Here is a 19,199-nt window from a genome sequence, read left to right as displayed (position 1 = left end):
CCCCATTCCCCTAAATCATGCTTTACTGGAACACAGACATGCCCGTTTGCTTACATATTTGTGACTGCTTTACCCCGAAGCACCACAGCTGAGGGGTTGTGATGTAGATGGTGAGGGGTTGTGATGTAGATGATCTGATCCACCAAGCCTAAAATAATTTACTCTCTGGCCCTTTACAGAAAGTTTGCCTCCCTCTCTCCCCCGACCACCGATCTATAGTAAAAAAACCACTAAATTGTCAGGTCAGAAATGGGGAGACAGCCAGGCCTTGTGGCTTACGCCTGTAATCCCAGTACTTTGGAAGGCTGAGGCGGGTGGATCACTTGAGTCCAGGAGTTTGAGACCAGCCTGGCCAATATGGTGAAACTCCGTCTCTACTAAAAATACAAAAGTTAGTCAGGTATGGTGGTACATGCCTGTATTCCCAGCTACTTACTGGGAGGCTGAGGCACGGGTAGAATCGCTTGAGCCTAGGAGGTGGAGGTTGCAGTGAGCCGAGATTTCCAGCCTGGGTGACAGAGTGAGACTCTGTCTCTAAAAAAAAAAAAAAAAAAGGCCTGGTGTGGTGGCTCACACCTGTAATCAGCACTTTGGGAGGCCAAAGTGGGCAGATCATGAGGTCAGGAGTTCAAGACCATCCTGGATAACACGGTGAAACCCCGTCTCTACTAAAAATACAAAAAATTAGCTGGGTGTGGTGGTACGTGCCTGTAGTCCCAGCTACTTGGGAGGCTGAGGCAGAAGAATCACTTGAACTCGCGAGGCAGAGGTTGCAGTGACCCAAGATCACGCCACTGCACTCCAGCCTGGGCAACAGATTGAGACTCTGTCTCAAAACAAAAAAAAAAAAAAAAAAAAAAGAAAAAAAAAGGGGAGAATCAGCAATGGCTTGGAAGAGTCTAGAAAAGGCCCTAAGTAGTCTTAGGACTGGTCTTGATTTCAAATTAGGAAATTGATGTGATAAATTTAACAACTTTGGAAGTTTAACTTCTTTCAGCCAAATTCTGGGAGGCAGAGCTGCAAGCTTCTAATTATCCACTTGAAAAATAAAGTATTAGAACAAATGCCTATTTACGTCAAAGTTTAGTGTTTGAAACATACTTAAAATCCATTTAGAATTAGCAGCATTCATCAGTTTATGTCTCAGACTATTCTGGAAAACACTGGGACGAGATTGACGTCTTTTTTTTTTTTTTTTTTTTTTGTGATGAAGTCTCGCTGTGTTGCCCAGGCTGGAGTGCAGTGGCTCAATCTTGGCTCACTGCAGCCTCCACCTCCTGGGTTCCAGCGATTCTCCTGCCTCAGTCTCCCAAGTAGCTGAGATTACAGGCGCCTGCCACCACACCTGGCTAATTTTTTGTATTTTTGGTAGAGACAGGGTTTCGCCATGTTGCCCAGGCTGGTCTCAAACTCCTGACCTCAGGCAATTTGCTGCTTCAGCCTCCCAAAGTGCTGGGATTACAGGTGTGAGCCACTGTGCCTGGCTTTCATGGAGTTTTAAATTTGTAGTTGGATGCTTATACACATGTTCAGAGCATTTTGAAATAAGCACTCTCTCATATTCAGTTCTTCGAATTGTATACGAGGAGCAAATAAAATGGAGGGTTCTAGCAAATATCAGGCATCCTCTCCAATTTTCTTATTTTAGCCAATAATGACATACCAGTTGAAGAAATCCATTCTCCATTTACAACAATACTTCTGAGAACATTTTTGAATTACCTCCTGCATTTGGCGTATCACATTTATCATGAAGAATTCCAGTAAGTACTATTTCTGGACCCTCGTTGGGGGATGGGGCACAGCTAAGCTGTATTATTGTCATAATGCCCTGTTTTCTTCAGCAGTCATTTTTATTTTTTTGGAGATGGAGTCTTGCTCTGTTGCCCAGGCTGGAGTGCAGTGGCACAATCTTGGCTCACTGCAACCTCTGCCTCCCAGGTTCAAGCAATTCTTCTGCCTCAGGCTCCTGGGTAGGTGAGATGACAGGCGTGTGCCACCATGCCTGGCTAATTTTTTTTTTTTTTTTTTTGTATTTTTAGTAGAGATGGGGTTTCACCATGTTGGCCAGGCTGGTCTTAAACTCCTGATCTCGAGTGATCCGCCTGCCTTGGCCTCCCAAAATGCTGGGATTATAGGTGTGAGCCACTGACTCCAGCCTTCCCTTTCTATACTCTATACATTAGAAGCAAATTATTAAGTCTAGCCCGTGCTCAAGGAGAAGGGAATTAAGTTCCCTCTTTTGGAGGAGAAGTAATGATGGTATCTTTTGATCATTATCACAGAAAGAGAAGCCCATCCCTCTTCTTGTGTTTTACAAAACTGATGACCGAGAACATTCGTCCAAATGCCTGCCAGATAAAAGGTAAATACAAAACCAGTAGGATTCTATTTACCGCCCCATTTTTTTTTCCTCAAAATATAAATCTGGGCTGGGCACAGTGGCTCACTCCTGCAATCCCAGCACTTTGGGAGGCCAAGGCAGGCGGATCACCTGACGTCAAGGAGTTCAAGACCAGCCTGGCCAACATGGCAAAACCCCATCTCTACTAAAAATACAAAAAAAAATTAGCCAGGTGTGGTGGTGCATGCCTGTAATCCTAGCTACTCGGGAGGCTGAGGCAGGAGAATCGCTTGAGCCTGGGGGGCGGAGGTTGCAGTGAGCCAAGATCGTGCCACTGCACTGCAGCCTGAGCGACAGCAAGACTCTGTCTCGGAAAAAAACAAAAGCAATAGGATTATATTTACTGTTATTTTTTTTCTCAAAATATAAATCTGTAATCATTTTTCCAACGTTGTATTTTTAGGCAATGTATTCCGTGAGCAACAGCGGACGCTGTACTCTATGAATTACATGAATAAGTGCTGGGAGATTTATCTCGCTTACTGCAGACCCAGCGCAGCGCCTCCCCACGAGCCTACGATGAAGATGAGACACTTCCTCTGGATGCTGAAAGTAACCACCTAAGTTCAATATTGGCTTTCTATTTACAGGCTCTTTGATTTTAATTAAAGAAAGGCATGATATTCCAGCTGTGATATGCAAATAATTAGGTGAAGATCTGGGCTGGATTTTCAGGACCATTAAATGTTTACTGAGTCTCTTGGCAGAACAGTGGTCTGTGGTCGTGGAAGGAACAGAAACAGCTGTCACCTGCCCAGTGTGCTCACAGATTAGGGCAAGACAATGGTCCATGGCCTATAACGATGGCCCATGGCATGCATATATATATATATTGCAATCCCAGCACTTTGAGAGGCCGAGGCGGGCGGATCACCTGAGGTCAAGGAGTTCAAGACCAGCCTGGCCACATATATTTATATATGCCATGGGCCATTGTCTTAAAAAATATATATATACAAATAAATATATATATAATAAATATATATATTAAAAAAAATTTTTTTTTGAGACAGAGTTTTGCTCTTGTCACTCAGGCTGGAGTGCAATGAAGTGATCTTGGCTCACTGCAACCTCCACCTCCTGGGTTCAAGCAATTCTCCTGCCTCAGCCTCCTAAGTAGCTGGGATTACAGGTGCCTACCACCACACCTGGCTAATTTTTGTATTTTTAGTAGAGACGGGTTTTCACCATGTTTCCCAGGCTGGTCTTGACCTCCCGACCCCAGCCTCCCTAAGTGCCAGGATTACAGGCGTGAGACACTGTGCCTGACTGGTCTACAGTATCTTTATTCATGCAGATCCAGCCATTTAAAGGAAGCTGGGGCCGAGTACAGCCATGCACGCCTGTAATTCCAGCACTTTGGGAGGCCGAGGCAGGAGGATCACTTGAGCTTAGGAATTCAAGACCAGCCTGGGCAACATAGTGAAATCCCCCTCTCTACAAAAAATAAAAAAACATAGCCGGGCATGGTAGTGCACACCTGTAGTCCCAGCTACTCGGAAGGCTGTAGTAAGCTGTGATCGTGCCATTGCATTCCAGCCTGGTTGACAGAGTGAGGCCCTGTCCCAAAAAAATCCCCCAAAAAACAAAAAAGGAAAATGGAGGAACACCTTAGTCTTTTTGATGGATTGAAGTGTTGCCTGATCCTAGAATAGCAGTAAAGGCAACTGAAATCTTTTTAAAAAGGAAGGACTTTGGCAGGCGGAGTAGGGTGGATCACCTGAGGTCAGGAGTTTGAGACCAGCCTGGCCAACGCTGTGAAACCCCCTTTCTACTAAAAATACAAAAAACTTAGCCAGGCATGGTGGCGGAAGCCTGTAATCCCAGCTACTTGGGAGGCTGAGGCAGGAGAATTGCTTGAACCTGGGAGGCAGAGGTTGCAATGAGCTGAAATTGTGCCACTGCACTCCAGTCTAGGCAACAAGAGCAAAACTCTGTCTCAAAAAAAAAAAGAAGGAAGTGGGGAGGCTGAATGTCATTTAAAACAATTATAGTTTATCAAAAGAGGAATTTTTAAAAGTTATTACTTGGGAAAATAGTGACAACATCTTATTTATACAATGTTCTCATACTAACTATTGGTTGTTTTTGTTCCATGATACTTTTTTTTTTTTTTAGACAAAGTCTCGCTCTTTTGCCAGGCTGCAGTGCAGTGGCACGGTCTCGGCTCATTGCAACCTCCACCTCCTGGGTTCAAGCAATTCTCCTGCCTCAGCCTCCCGAGTAGCTGGGACTACAGGCATGCACGACCATGCCAAGTTAATTTTTGTATTTTTTAGTAGAGACAGGGTTTCACTATGTTAGCAAGGATGATCTCAATCTCTTGACCTCGTGATCCGCCCGCCTCGGACTCCCAAAGTGCTGGGATTACAGGCATGAGTCACTGTGCCTGGCCTGTTCCATGATACTTTTAATTTGTACCTGTGGGAATACAAATGATTAAACAGAATCAAATACTAATGATAAAGTGTTTTTACAAATTTCATAATGTTGCATACATATGAAAAATGGATAATAACCTAGTGTCTAACTGTAGGAAAATACTTTTTTTTGAGTAAGGGTCTCACTCTGTCACCCAGGCTGGAGTGCAGTGGTGCAATCTTGGCTTCCTGCAGCCTCAACCTCCTGGGTTCAAGCAGTCCTCCCACCTCAGCCTCCTGAATAGCTGGGACTACATGTGTGCGCCAACATACCCAGCTAATTTTTCTATTTTTTGTAGAGACGGTTTATTGCCATGTTGCCCAGGCTGATCTTGAACTCCTGGGCTCAAGCAATCCTTGTGCCTCGGCCTCCTGAAGCACTGGGATTGCAGGCGTGAGCCACTGCACCTGGCCCTTTTCATTGTTTCATTTGTCTCAAGCGTGTTTGCAATTGCCCACTGAAGAATTATTATTATTATTATTACTATTTTTTTTTGACAGTCTTGCTCTGTCGCCCAGGCTGGAGTGCAGCGACATGATTTTGGCTCACTGCAACCTCCGCCTCCCGGGTTCAAGTGATTCTTCTGCCTCAGCCTCCCGAGTAGCTGGGATTACAGGTGTATGTCACCACGCCCGGCTAGTAGAGACAGGGTTTCACCATGTTGCCCAGGCTGGTCTCAAACTCCTGAGCTCAGGTGATCCAACCATCTCGGCCTCCCACAGTGCTAGGATTAGAGGCATGAGCCACCACACCCAGCCTCATTGAAGCATTTTTGTGATGACTGTCTCACAGTCTCTGTCAGTCAATTGTAACATCTCTGTCATCTTGGTGATGGCATCTGTGGATTCTTTTTTTTTCATTCAGTTTGAGATCTTCCTGGTTCTTGGTATGAGTTTCTTTTTTGTTTGTTTTTTTGCGACGGAGTCTTGCTCTGTCTCCCAGACTAGACTGCAGTGGCGTGATCTCAGCTCACTGCATCCTCTGCCTCCTGGTTCAAGCAATTTTCCTGCCTCAGCCTCCCAAGTAGCTGGGATTATAGGTGCGTGCCACCATGCCAGGCTAATTTTTGTATTTTTAGTAGAGACGGGGTTTCACCACGTTGGTCAGGGTTTCACCACGTTGCCCAGGCTGGTCGGTATGAGTGATTTTTAAAAAAATATTGAAACCTGAACATTTGAGTACAGTAAGTCCTCACTTAACATTATTATTATTATCATTATTTTGAGACGGAGTCTTGCTCTGTCACCCAGGCTGGAGTGCGGTGGCGCGATCTCAGCTCACTGCAACCTCTGCCTCCTGGGCTCAAGTGATTCCCTTGCTTCACCCTCCCGAGTAGCTGGGACTACAGGCATGCACTACCGTGCTTGGCCTACATTTTTAATTTTTTGTAAAGACAGGGTCTTGCTATGTTGCCCAGGCTGATTCCCAACGCCTGGGCTCAAGTGATCCTCCCACCTCGGCCTCACAAGGTTCTGGGATTACAGGTGTGAACCACCATGTCTGGCTGTAAATACCAATGTTAATCCAGAATGCTTTTCAAAATTATCAGTCTTTAAGATATTAATTTATGGCTGGGTGCAATGTCTCACGACTGTAATCTCAGCACTTTGGGAGGCTGAGGCAGGCGGATCACTTGAGGTCAGGAGTTTGAGACCACCCTGGCCAGCATATAGTGAAACCCCATCTCTACTAAAAAATACAAAAATTAGCTGGAGATAGTGGCATGCGCCTGTAGTCCCAACTACTTGGGAGGCTGAGGCAGGAGAATCACTTGAACCCAGGAGGTGGAGGTTGCAGTGAGCTGAGATTGTGCCACTGCATAGCAGCCTGGGTGACAGAGCGAGACTCCATCTCTCTCAAAAAAGAAAAAAGATATTAATTTCTGGTACACTTTCTTAGTTATTGTATTGATATAAATTGACATTTTAAAACATACAGCTGTTTACAATTATAGGCAGTTATGGTTTGATTTTTTTACAGGACTTTAAAATGATAAATAAAGAATTAACAGCAGCTACATTTATGGAGGTCATAGCAGAGGATAATCCTTTCATATATGATGGAACTGACAGCAACTTTGAACCTGAGGTTTGTAAAGAGCCGTCACAAATGGTACAGATCCAATTCAGGCTGTTGGTTTTGCCATGGATACCAAGGACAAAGAACCAAGATTTTTTTTTTTCTTTTTTTCATTAGCCTTTTCGTTGATGCTTTTTTTTTTTTTTTTTTTTTTTTTGGGAGACGGAGTCTCAGTCTGTTGCCCAGGCTGGAGTGCAGTGTCACGATCTCTGCTCACTGCAAGCTCCGCCTCCCGGGTTCATGGCATTCTCCTGCCTCAGCCTCCTGAGTAGCTGGGACTACAGGTGCCCGCCACCACGCCCGGCTAATTTTTTTTTTTTGTATTTTTTTAGTAGAGACGGAGTTTCACCGTGTTAGCCAGGATGGTCTCGGTCTCCTGACCTCGTGATCCGCCCACCTCGGCCTCCCAAAGTGCTGGGATTACAGGCATAAGCCACCGCGCCCGGCCTTCAGCTGATTTTTTAAAAACAATTTTTTGTACAGAACGGGTCTCACTGTGTTGCCCAGGCTGGTCTCAAACTCCTGGGCTCAAACGATCCTCCTGCCTCAGCCTCCTAAAGTGCTGAGATTGCAGATGTGAGCCACTGTGACCAGCCTAAGAACCAAGATTTGATCGAAAGCAGTCTGAGCACGAGTACCTAATATATGTGTGTGCGTGTCTGTGCATGTGTGTGCCTGTGTGTGTGTCTTTGTGCACGTGTCTGCATGTCTGTGTGTGTGTGTGCAAACATGCATATTCAGATGTCAGGAAATAATGAACACCAATCAATCAATGCTCTGTCTCCAGGTGTGTCAGAATGATGGAAACTCTCTGTGTTTTATTTTATTTCAGCTGGTTTTCCTGGAATTCTTTGAAGCTCTCTTAAGCTTTGCATTCATCTGCGTTACTGACCAAATGACTAAATCCTATACAAATGTTCCAACTGATGATGTGTCTGGAAATAAACATGAAACTATTTATACAATACTAAATCAGGTAACACATAATATCTTAGAATTACAGAGCAAGGAGGGCCGGGCGCGGTGGCTCACGCCTGTAATCCCAGCACTTTAGGAAGCCGAGGCGGGCGTATCACGAGGTCAGAAGATCGAGACCATCCTGGCTAACATGGTGAAACCCCGTCTCTACTAAAACTACAAAAAAATTAGCCGGGTGTGGTGGCAGGTGCCTGTAGTCCCAGCTACTGGGGAGGCTGAGGCAGGAGAATGGCATGAACCCAGGAGGCGGAGGTTGCAGTGAGCTGAGATCGTGCCACTGCACTCCAGCCTGGGTGACAGAGCAAGACTTCTCTCAAAACAAAACAAAAAAACGAAATAAACAAACAAAAAAGGATTACAAAGCAAGGAATGGCTTTATTCTGGAATGGTGAAACCATCATCAAAACTATCTTGGCTTTACTAACACTTCCAGAAAGTAATTTAAGAAGTCTTTCCTTTTTCCTTTTAAAATTTTATTTTATGTGTTTTGAGACAGGGATTCACTCTGTCGTCCAGGCTTGAGTGCAGTGGTGCAATCACGGCTCACTGCAGCCTTGACCTCCTGAGCTCACATGCTCCTCCCACCTTAGTCTCCTGAGTAGCTAGGACTACAGGCATGTGCCACCACACCCAGCTAATTTTTTTTTTTTTTTTTTTTTTTTGAGACAGAGCTTTACTCTGTTGCCCAGGCTGGAGTGCAGTGGCATGATCTCGGCTCACTGCAACCTCCGCCTCCTGGATTCAAGTGATTCATGCCTCAGCCTCCTGAGTAGCTGGGATTACAGGCGTGTGCCACCACACCTGGCTAATTTTTTATATTCTTAGTAGAGACGGGGTTTCGCCATGTTGACCAGGCTGGTCTCAAACTCCTGACCTCAGTTGATCCACCCACCTCGGCCTCCCAAAATGCTAGGATTACAGGCCTGAGCCACTGTGCCTGGCCTTTTTGTATTTTTTTGTAGAGATAGGGTTTTGCCGTGTTGCCCAGGCTGGTCTCAAACTCCTGAGCTCAAGTGATCCTCCTGCCTCGGCCTCCCAAAGTGCTGGGATTACAGGTGTGAGCCACCATGCCCGGCCAAGATGTCTTCTTCACATTTTGGAAGTGTATATAGATTTTGTTAAGTTAGGGAAAATGTGTTTCCTGGCCATGATCCAGGAAGTGGACTCCTAGCCACAGCAGAGAGTTGCTAATGAAGGTAAGAGTGCATACCGACGTGCTGGGTGAGCCCCTAGACCACACTTGAGAAAATCAGAGGTGTCTTACTAGGAGATCCAGTGTTTCTAAGAGTGGAAAGCCTGCTCAAGAGCAGACCTGTCGAACAGTTCCTGAGCGTGCATGGGATGCTAACCAGGTCCACGGGGCTTGCTCGCAAGGATGGACACCCAGGCCAGGCACGGTGGCTCACGCCTGTAATCTCAGCACTTTGGGAGGCCAGGGTGGGCGGATCACTTGAGGTCAGGAATTCGAGACCAGCCTGGCCAACATGGTGAAACCCCGTCTCTACTAAAAAGACACTGGAAACTGAACGTTCATGTCATCCTCCAAGGGAATCACTACTCCTTTTTGACCAACAATTTGGGAGTGTGATTTAGAGATCAGAGAGAGGCTCAGCTTCAAACTTACCAAAGCCGATCCTTCTTGCTCAGCTCACGGTAGTTTCACACGCTCTAGTAATCTGGGGAGGCAAAGGTAGAATTTTGTTCCACAGAGGTAAGTGTGCTATGAAGAGGGACAGCAAGCTCCAGAGATGTGCAGAAGGCTCCCCTTGAGCCGTCAGCTGAGTGTGCGCGCATGTGAGGGAACAGCTGGAACCTAAGGGAAGAACCGCCAGGAAGAAGGGGAGGAACCTCAAGGACTCACGCAGGGCTGGGAGTAGTTTGCACTCCCAGTCGCCAGCGTGGAGAAGCCTTCGCATCCATGAGGGGCATCGGGCTGGGTACTTAAAAGTTCACTGTGTGTGTGTGTGTGTGTGTGTTTTCCGACAAAATCTTGCTCTGTTAGCCAGGCTCGAGTGCAGTGGCACAATCTTGGCTCACTGCAGCCTCTGCCTCCTGGGTTCAAGGTGACTCTCCTGCCTCGGCCTCCCGAGCAGCTGGGATTACAGGTGCGCACCACCACACCCGGCCAATTTTTGTATTTTTAGTAGAGACAGGGTTTCACCATGTTGGCCAGCCTGGTCTTCTACTCCTGGCCTCAAGTGATCCGCCCGCCTCATTCTCTGAAACTTCTGGGATTACAGGCATGAGCCAACGCGCCTGGCCTGTTACTTATTTTTTTGAGAGATAGGGTCTTGCTATGTTGCCCAGGCTGGTCTCAAACTCCTGGGCTCAGGTGATCTGCCCACCTTGGCCTCCCAAAGTGCTGAGATTACAGGCGGGAGCCACTGTGCCTGATTCTGTTCACTGTCTTGACTGAGGTGATGGTTTCACAGGTATAGATGTGTGAAAACACATCAAAGGGTACGCTTTATGTGTAGTTCATTGTAAATCAGTTACAGCCCATTAAAATATTGCGTGTGTGTGTGTGCGTCCGCGCGCGTGTGTGTATGCCTGTATGGATCTCTATGGAAACCAGAAGCCCTCTGATGCATGTGTTTGTTCTTGCTTAGGACGCCCAGAACAAGAGTCCCAGCGTGGTCATGAGCCATGAATCAGATGCTGCTCACTCTGATAGTGCCAGGTCATCTTCCAGCAAGTTAGAACTCTCGCCTGATATTAACAAAATAAGGAAATCAGAGGTTTGTCTTGGCAAGTAACTGTGTAGAGACACCCGCTCCCGAGTGCCTGCTCTGTGAAGAGCTCTTTTCCATGCGCTGGGGACCTAGCAGTGAACAGAAACCCACGCCCTTATGGACTTGACTTTCCAGTGAGGAGGGGACATGGCAGCAAGTGAACAGCAGTAATAGCATTCATGGGTGTTTACCAGGCGCTGAGCCGTCCCCAGGGAACAGCTCAGCGTCCCGATGACCTTTAGGTACTGTGATTCTCTCTAGGAGGGAACCCAGGCCCAGGAAGGTTAAATAGCTTGGCCACAGCTGCATAACCAGTAAGGCGTGGAGCTGGGGGTTTGTGCCCAGGCACTTTAACTCCAGAATTAGCACCGGTTACCGCAAGCTATGCTTCTTCCCACTTACGAGGTCTAAGTGACAGGAAGGGCATCTGGCCGGGGTGGGGCCCTGGCGTTTATTCTGGGTGAGTGGGATGGGATGGGACACCGTCTGAGCAGAGGCGTCAGGAGGCTCTGTGGCTTCACTGTTGACAAACCAGTGAGGAAGCTCTTGGAACCATGCCGGTGGGAAGTGATGGTGACTGGGACTAGGGTGGGCTGAGGTCTGAGGTGTTTTGAAGGGTGCAGGGGTTGACAGGGAAAGAGAAGGCAAAGATGAGTTCAAGATTTTTTGGCTGAGCATTGGCAGAAGAGAGTTGCCATTTATTATGATGTGGAAGACGGAAGCAGGGGGCTGAGTTTTGGGAGCAAATTAAGTGGTTGATTTTGGACAAGTTAAGCTTAAGGTGCCTGAACTGATGCCCAAGTAGCATGGCTGGAGGCAAGACTGGAGTTCAAGGGCAAACTCCAGCTGGAGGTAGAAATGTGGGGGTTAGGGCATACACATGGTGATTAAAGCCGTTAGGTCGGGCGCGGTGGCTCACGCCTGTAATCCCAGCACCTTGGGAGACCGAGGTGGGTGGGTCACTTGAGGTCAGGAGTTCGAGACCAGCCTGGCCAACATGGTGAAACCCCGTCTCTACTAAAAAATACAAAAAGTAGCCAGGCCTGGTGGCAGGTGCCTGTAATCCCAGCTATTCAGGAGGCTGAGGCAGGAGAATTGCTTGAACCCAGGAGGTAGAGGTGGCAGTGAGCCGGGATCCAAGATCACACCACTGCACTCCAGCCTGGGCAACAGAGTGAGATTCCATCTCAAAAAAATGTAATAATAATTAAAGCCATTAATATATGAGTCTAAGTATGGTTAAATTTTTTTTTTTTTTTTTTTTTTTTTTTGAGACGGAGTCTCGCTTTGTCACCCAGGCTGGAGTGCAGTGGCGCCATCTTGGATCTCGGCTCACTGCAAGCTCTGCCTCCCGGGTTCACGCCATTCTCCTGCCTCAGCCTCCTGAGTAACTAGGACTACAGGCACCTACCACCACGCCTGGCTAAATTTTTGTGTTGTTAGTAGAGATGGGGTTTCACCCATGTTAGCCAGGATGGTCTCGATCTCCTGACCTTGTGATCCACCTGTCTCAGCCTCCCAAAGTGCTGGGATTACAGGCGTGAGCCACCACGCCTAGCCAGTATGGTTAATTTTATACAATAAATACTGTCCCAACAGACCCAGGTGACATTTTCAAGTCTTTGGGTTTTTTTGGAGGGCCTTTCAGTAAATGCCATAATTCTGTTATTCATTTCATTAATAGTGTAAATATTAATATTTTATTCAGGTTAAAAATAGTCAAATTGGCTGGGTGTGGTGGCTCACACCTGTAATCCCAGCACTTTGGGAGGCCGAGGCAGGCAGGCCACCTGAGGTCAGGAGTTCGAGACCAGCCTGGCCAATATGGTGAAACCCCATCTCCACTAAAAATCCAAAAATTAGCCTGGTGTAGTGGCGCATGCCTGTAGTCCAGCTACCCGGGGAAGCTGAGGCAGGAGAATCGCTGGAACCCGAGAGGCGGAGGCTGCGGTGAGCTGAGATGGCGCCACTGCACTCCAGCCTGGGCAACAGAGTGAGACTCCGTCTCAAAAAAAAAAAAAAAAAAAAGTCAAAGTCAAATTAGCTCAAGAAGAACAGCCTCATTAATAATTTTCTAATTAATTATAGTGTAAAAAAGTATTTTAAGCCCATAATGATGTAAAAGTAATATTTTGCTTTATGATTTTTTTTAAATGTAAAAGCCCAAGATCAAGAAGTCTGTAAGTGATGAAAGAGTCTCCAAAATGAATTTTAAATCGACTGGAAAAGGGATCACCTTTTTCTCATCTGAGAGCGGTGAGTATTTTAATTATAGAACCTTCATATTTATAAACTGTTGCTTATGAATTATATAATGTCTATACTGTTTTACAATCATCTTTTTTTAATCTTTATTTTCTTAGAAGCAGAGTCTCGCTATGTTGTCCAGGCTGGTCTTGAACTCCTGGGCTCAAGCTATCCTCCCACCTCGGCCTCCCGAGTAGCTGGGATTACAAGTAGGGATCACCACACCCAGCACAACCATCTTTTTAAATAATGAGGCTGGTAGAGCTGCTTCCATTTCTCCTCCCTGATTTGGAGTTCAAGTTCAAGGCGTGACCTTGCTGTGCTGAGTCAGTCTGTTAGGGCAGAGGCCAGTACGGGACAGCTGGGCCTCTCCTGGGCCCTGCACACCCATCTCAGTCTGATGCTGTTGACTATATTGTTTTGTTACAGGCAACTTTTCTGTCTCAAGGGTCTCATTCTCTTTGATTTTTAAAGGTGCTCAAATGAAAAACAACAAACAGCCCTTATTCACTTCCTCATCCTCCTCTTTTATTATGTTTTCCTTTATCCTGGGAAGGTCGCTCTTGAGGCCTGTCTGTCTGCTGATTGCCCTTCCTCCCTCTGGTCTGATTCCTCAGCCGTGTCTGTGCGAACTTCCAGCCTCACGCCTCTCCCTTCCTCAGGGTCATCCAATGATGATCAATGTCATGGGAATTTTCCGCTGTCACTTTGCTGGCCTGGCCGGTTGCACGTGGCCTTGTGTTCATGATTAAACAAGCCCTGGTGTTTCCCCTTTTCTTTTTTTTTTTTTTTTTTTTTTGAGACAAGGTCTTACTTTCTTGCCCAGGCTGGAGTGCAGTGGTGCCATCATAGCTCACTGCAACCTCTGCCTCCCGGGTTCAAGCGATTCTCCTGCCTCAGCCTCCCTCGTAGCTGAGATTACAGGCACCCGTCACCACGCCTTGTATTTTTAGTAGAGACGGGGTTTCATGATGTTGGCCAGGGTGATCTCAAACTCCTGACCTCAGGTGATCTGCCTGCCTCGGCCTCCTAAAGTTCTGAGATTACAGGTGTGAGCCCACCCGCCCCGGGCTTTTTTTTTTTTTTTAAAGAGGTGGGGTCTTGCTCTGTTGCCCAGGCTGGTCTTGAACTCCTGGATCTGAACGCCTTGGCCTCCCAAAGTGCTGAGGTTACAGGTATGAGCCCAACCGCGCCTGGCCTTTTTTTTTTTTTTTTTTTTTAAAGAGATGGGGTCTTGCTATGTTGCCCAGGCTGGTCTTGAACTCCTGGGCCCAAGCGATCTTCCCGCCTTGGCGTCCCAAAGCACTGGGATTACAGGTGTTAGCCACCGCGCCTGGCCCTCCCCCTTTTCTGACGGCGTCTCTCTATGGCCGGCCACCCACTCAATGGTTAACTTTTAAAGGCTCTGTCCCGGGCCCTTGTCCTCTCAAAGGCCTCACCTATGTATCCCTCTACAGTGCCTGTCATTTCCCATTACTCCTCCTCCAATGGATCGTTCCCATCCGCACACATGTGCTCCATATGCCCAGTTAGGAAAATCTCTTCTCTCACTTTCCCCTCTAGATCCCCTTCTTTCCCTGCTCCTTTGCTGCTAGGCATCTTAGGGGGCTGTGTACATGCTCACCTTTGCTGCTAGGCATCTTAGGGGGCTGTGTACATGCTCACCTTCTCCAGGACCTCTCCTGTGTCTCCCTTAGCTAGCTCCACGTGGCACTGCCCTCCCCAGGCCACTGAAGGCCCCTTTTCATCAGCAGTGACTCCGTGTTGCTACCGCCAGGAATCCTGCTGTCACTTGAACCGATCTCTCCATAGTCAGGAAAACCGTCAGCTTCTTGAAATACTCTTCGCATTCGGCCTCTGCGAGCCCTCATCATCCTAAGTTTCTTCTCCCTCTGGTGCGAATCTGTGGGTTGTGTCATTTTCTCCCGCAGAGCTCGGCATCCCAGCAGAGACAGGGCGTTCCTGCGGTGCCGTAATCAAGACACACCGTTCCTGTAACAGAAATAAAACTGAAAATTGAACCCCAGCTAATGTGTTTTCCTGCTGATCTGATTAGCGGGGAAGTGATCTCTAGTCCCAGCTCCAACTGGATTTTGCCCTGGATTTCTCTGGTTGTTCCTTTAAGTCCCGTGTGCCAGTCACCAGTCCTGTGGCTCCTGCCCTGTGTCCTGTCAAGGACCCCCTTGACCCACGTGGCGTCTCTTCCAGTACCATTTCATCTGATTATTGCATGCGGCAGCCGTGACTTACTGTCCTCCAGCTTGTGGGTGTCTAGTTGAGAGTTCATGAATGAACACAAAACAATCTTGCAGCCAGGTGCAGCAACCCTAGAACTGTGCAGCCGTTAACCCCAGAACTGTGGGAGGCCAAGGCAGGAGGATCACTTGTGCCCAGGAGTCTGAGACCAGCCTGGGCAACATAGCGAGCCCCTGTCTCTACAAAAAAAATATCAAAATTCACCAGGTATGGTGGCACACTCCTGTAGTCCCACCAACTTGGGAGGCTGAGGCAGGATGATGACTGCTTAAGCCCAGGAGCTCGAGGCTGCAGTGAGCTGTGATTGCACCACTGCACTCCAGCCTGGGTGCCAGAGCGAGACCCTGTCTCCAATCAAAAAAAAGGAATCTTCCTTCACATTGTCTTGTTCCGAACTGAGAGTCCTGGATTGCGTATAATTTGATTATCTGAATTTTAAAATCTTCCAAGTGAATAGATAACCAGAACTGCTTAAAAAGATGGAAAAAATTACGGTAGTTTAAGATTCGGAGATTCTTTAGCCTAGACAAGAAAGATAGAGAGGGATAACTATAACTACTAGGAAATTACTTTTGTGAGAGTAACCAGTTGTCTAGTTCTCTAGGAGAGAGGATTCACTCGGGTTCATAGCTGTCCTTGTCTTAAAGGGGTTTCCGACTCTGAATAAATAAAAGATGTTGAATATTTTGTCCCCAAGACCTAGGCCGGGTGCAGTGGCTCACGCCTATAATCCCAGCACTTTGGGAGGCAGAGATGGGAGGATTACTAGAGCTCGGGAGTTTGAGACCATGGGCAACATAGCGAAACCTTGTCTCTAAAACAAAAATAATTAGCTGGGCTTGGTGGCACCCGCCTGTGGTCCCAGCTACTTGGGAGGCCCAGGTGGGAGGATCATTTGAGCCCAGGAGTTGGAGGCTGCAGTGAGCCATGATGGTGCCACTGCACTCCAGCCTGGATGACAGAGCAAGATCTTGTCTCACGATACAACTTAAAAAAATTAGCCTTGTGTGGTGGTGCATGCCTATATTCTCAGCTATTAGGGAGGCTGAGATGGGAGGATCACTTGAGCCCAGGAGTTCCTCCAGGCTTCAGTGAGCCATGGTCATGCCACTGCACTCCAGCCTGGTCCATAGAGTGAAAGCTTGTCTTTAAAAAAAAAAAAAAAAAAAAAAAAAGTAAAAAAAGCAAGAGAAACAAATTTTTTTATTCTTGAAACATGGAAAGTTAAAATATCAGAAAACCCAAATTCTTAAGATAGGAAAAAAAAAAAAAAAAAAAGAGGTGGCCGGGCGCAGTGGTTCATGCCTGTAATTCCAGCACTTTGGGAGGCCAAGGTGGGTGGATCACCTGAGGTTAAGAGTTGGAGACCAGCCTGGCCAACATGGTGAAACCCCATCTCTACTAAAAATACAAAAATTAGCCGAGTGTGGTGGCGCACGCCTGTAGCTACTCGGGAGGCTGAGGCATGAGAATCGCTTGAACCCAGGAGGTGGAGGTTGCAGTGAGCAGAGATCACGCCACTGCACTCCAGCCTGGGTGACAGAATGACACTCTGTCTCCAAAAAAAACAAAACAAAAAACGAGGTAGCAGGAAAACTCAAAGGGAAGGCTGACAATCCCAGCCAGGGTCTGCTGAGCCCCTGCCTTGTTCCAGGTGGTCATGGAAGCCGCGTCCTTACTCCTCTCCTCTCTCCTGGCCGAGGAGAAGGGGGCCCACCCCAGGGAGGCCAGAACGAGAAAAAGCATGCAGACTCCCAGTTTACAGCAGGATTGTATTCATGTTCAGCTTCATGAAACTCTATTCCAGAGAAATATGAGAGACCCAAGGATGATCGAAAGGACGAGTTCAACACGTGGGTCAATCATATGTACGTCTTCTTTGTGAACACGCTCTTTCACGCGTATAAACGTGAAGAAGCTATCAAGGAGAAAATAAGGGAAGACAGGTCACGCAGCACAGCACAGGCCCAGCAGCGGAAGATGGAAGATGACGAACTGGAAGCAAGGTAACTTATGAGGTCCCTCTCCTTCCCGAGCTGCTCTCTTTCTTCCTGTCTTCCGTAGCTGCCAGAATGCATCAGGACCAAGTGCTTTCCGGACAAGCTATAATTTCCTACGGGCATCTTTGACATAAAAAGGAATGAATATTTGGTCTCTGTTCCTGGCAGAGCACCTGAAGCCTTTGTAACTTCCTGAGTAATGGGATAATGGGAGCATCTTTTGTTCTAATATTTGGTCTTAGTTTCTAGTTTTATTTATTTTTTTAGACAGGGTCTCACTGTCACCCAGGCTAGAGTGGAGTGGTGTGATCTCAGCTCACTGCAATCTCCGCCTCCTGGGTTCAAGCGATTCTCTTGCCTCAGCCTCCCGAGTAGCTGGGATTACAAGCATGCACCACCAGGCCTGGCTAATTTTTGTATTTTTAGTAGAGACGGGGTTTCACCAGGTTGTCCAGGCTGGTCTCGAACTCCTGACCTCAAGTGATCTGCCAGCCTCGGCCTCCCAAAGTGCTGGGGTCACAGGGGTGAGTCACTGCATGCAGCTATTTTCTAGTTCTTGACCCAAGAGTTCAAAGCCTGTGGACTGTTTGGGGTAATGACTGTCTTTCTGTATGTCGAGATGACTGGTAGCCAGGAGAGGGGCCCTCGATAGCTTCTTGCTGGAGCTGGTTGCCGGGAAACCAACCACGAGATTAGAGGGTTGGGACTTTCAGCTCCAGGCCAACCTTCATCAGGTCTACATATTGGACCCTCCATAAAATCCCCAAACGGGCTGGGCATCATGGCACATGCCTGTAACCCCAGCACTCTGGGGGGCCAAGGCAGGAGAATCACTTGAGTTTGAGACCAGCCTAGGTAATATAGCAAGACCTCATCTCTACAAAAAATACAAAAATTAGCCAGATGTGGTGGCAGGTGCCTGTAGTCCCAGCTACTTTGGAGACTGAGGCAGGAGGACTGCTTGAGCCTGGGAGGTTGAGGCTGCAGTGATCTGTTTGTGCCACTGCACTCCAGCCTGGGCAACACAGCAAGACCCTATCTCAAAAAAAAATATATACACACACACATATATATATATACACGTAACTTTGGGAGGCCGAGGTGGGTGGATCACCTGAGGTCAGGAGTTTGAGACCAGCCTGGCCAACCTGGTGAAACCCATCTGTACTAAAAATACAAAATATTAGCTGGGCGTGGTGGCAGAAGCCTATAATCCCAGCTACTCAGGAGGCTAAGGCAGGAGAATCGCTTGAACTCGGGAGGCGGAAGTTACAGTGAGCCGAGATTGCACCATTGCACTCCAGCCTGGGCAACAAGAGCGAAACTCCGTCTCGAGAAAAAATTTTCTTTTCATAGATAGATGAAAAGTTTATTTTGGACTGTGTCGACATGGCATCAGTTAGGCAAAGTGTAGCAACTTACAGTTTTGTTTACACATGCTGTTGAAATGCAGGTATGAAGGGCTGTATACTATAAATAGCATAAAACTGGTTTTGCAGTTTTGAGGGGGATAAAAAAAAGCTACCACCTTCTCATGTTTGCTTTTAGGCTGAATATCTTCATCTTGAGAGAGGAAGAGGCCAAGAGACACGACTATGAGGTGGACATCACGGTGCTCAAGGAGCCGGCGGACGTGTCATCCTCTCACCTCATACTGGACCCTCCCAAGGAGGATGTGACCGTGTCCCCGTCCAGCAAGACCATCACCAGCAAGAAGAAGAAAAAGTAGCCACGAGGACACACACACAGGCTTAGGACGGCACGTGCTGTAAGATTTCCTGAGCATTACAGTTCTTAGCACTGTACTCATCACAGTGTTTTAAAATACCCCCTGGCCCACTGCATCTCAGGTTTCCTACATGGCTGGATTACGGGAGTTCGAGACCAGCCTGGGCAACGTAGTGAGACCCCATCTCTGCAAAATTAAAACAGCCAACCGTGGTGGTGTGTACCTGTGGTTCTAGCTTCTTGGGAGGCTGAGGTGGGAGGATTGCTTGAGCTCAGGAGGTTGAGGCTGCAGCGAGCCATTGCATTCCAGCCTGGGTCATGGACCTGGTGGCCGGTGTAATCTACAAATAGGCA

At 47.4% G+C, this 19,199-nt stretch overlaps 1 protein-coding gene and 1 long non-coding RNA gene across 9 annotated transcripts in view; one reads left to right on the top strand and one right to left on the bottom strand.

The window, feature by feature from the left end:
• LOC129041026 (radial spoke head 10 homolog B) overlaps positions 1 to 19,087 on the top strand; it is a 43,258-nt gene extending 24,171 nt beyond the window's left edge. For 7 of the 8 annotated variants that reach the window (XM_054496119.2, XM_054496117.2, XM_054496115.2 and 4 more), the window contains 9 exons: positions 1,649 to 1,763; positions 2,286 to 2,365; positions 2,808 to 2,956; positions 6,806 to 6,913; positions 7,737 to 7,880; positions 10,492 to 10,620; positions 12,777 to 12,870; positions 16,925 to 17,123; positions 18,666 to 19,087. In XM_054496119.2, coding sequence (XP_054352094.1) covers positions 1,649 to 1,763; positions 2,286 to 2,365; positions 2,808 to 2,956; positions 6,806 to 6,913; positions 7,737 to 7,880; positions 10,492 to 10,620; positions 12,777 to 12,870; positions 16,925 to 17,123; positions 18,666 to 18,846 — 1,199 coding nt within the window. In that variant the 3' untranslated portion in view covers positions 18,847 to 19,087. The remainder of the gene's footprint in view (positions 1 to 1,648; positions 1,764 to 2,285; positions 2,366 to 2,807; positions 2,957 to 6,805; positions 6,914 to 7,736; positions 7,881 to 10,491; positions 10,621 to 12,776; positions 12,871 to 16,924; positions 17,124 to 18,665) is intronic. The other variant, XM_063668095.1, reaches the window with a different exon arrangement.
• Positions 9,328 to 19,192, bottom strand: LOC134739916 (uncharacterized). The gene is made up of 3 exons (XR_010127027.1): positions 19,070 to 19,192; positions 14,527 to 14,853; positions 9,328 to 9,558 (listed from the first exon to the last, which is right to left on the bottom strand). It is a non-coding gene; the product is annotated as an uncharacterized LOC134739916 (long non-coding RNA).
• Between the last annotated feature and the right edge of the window lie 7 nt (positions 19,193 to 19,199).

The sequence above is a fragment of the Pongo pygmaeus genome, chromosome 6 (genome assembly GCF_028885625.2).
Source record: "Pongo pygmaeus isolate AG05252 chromosome 6, NHGRI_mPonPyg2-v2.0_pri, whole genome shotgun sequence".
In the NCBI taxonomy this organism is placed as follows: Eukaryota; Metazoa; Chordata; class Mammalia; order Primates; family Hominidae; genus Pongo; species Pongo pygmaeus.
The sequence above is the reverse complement of the archived record's forward strand: the minus strand, read 5'-3'. Positions and strand labels throughout refer to the sequence as shown.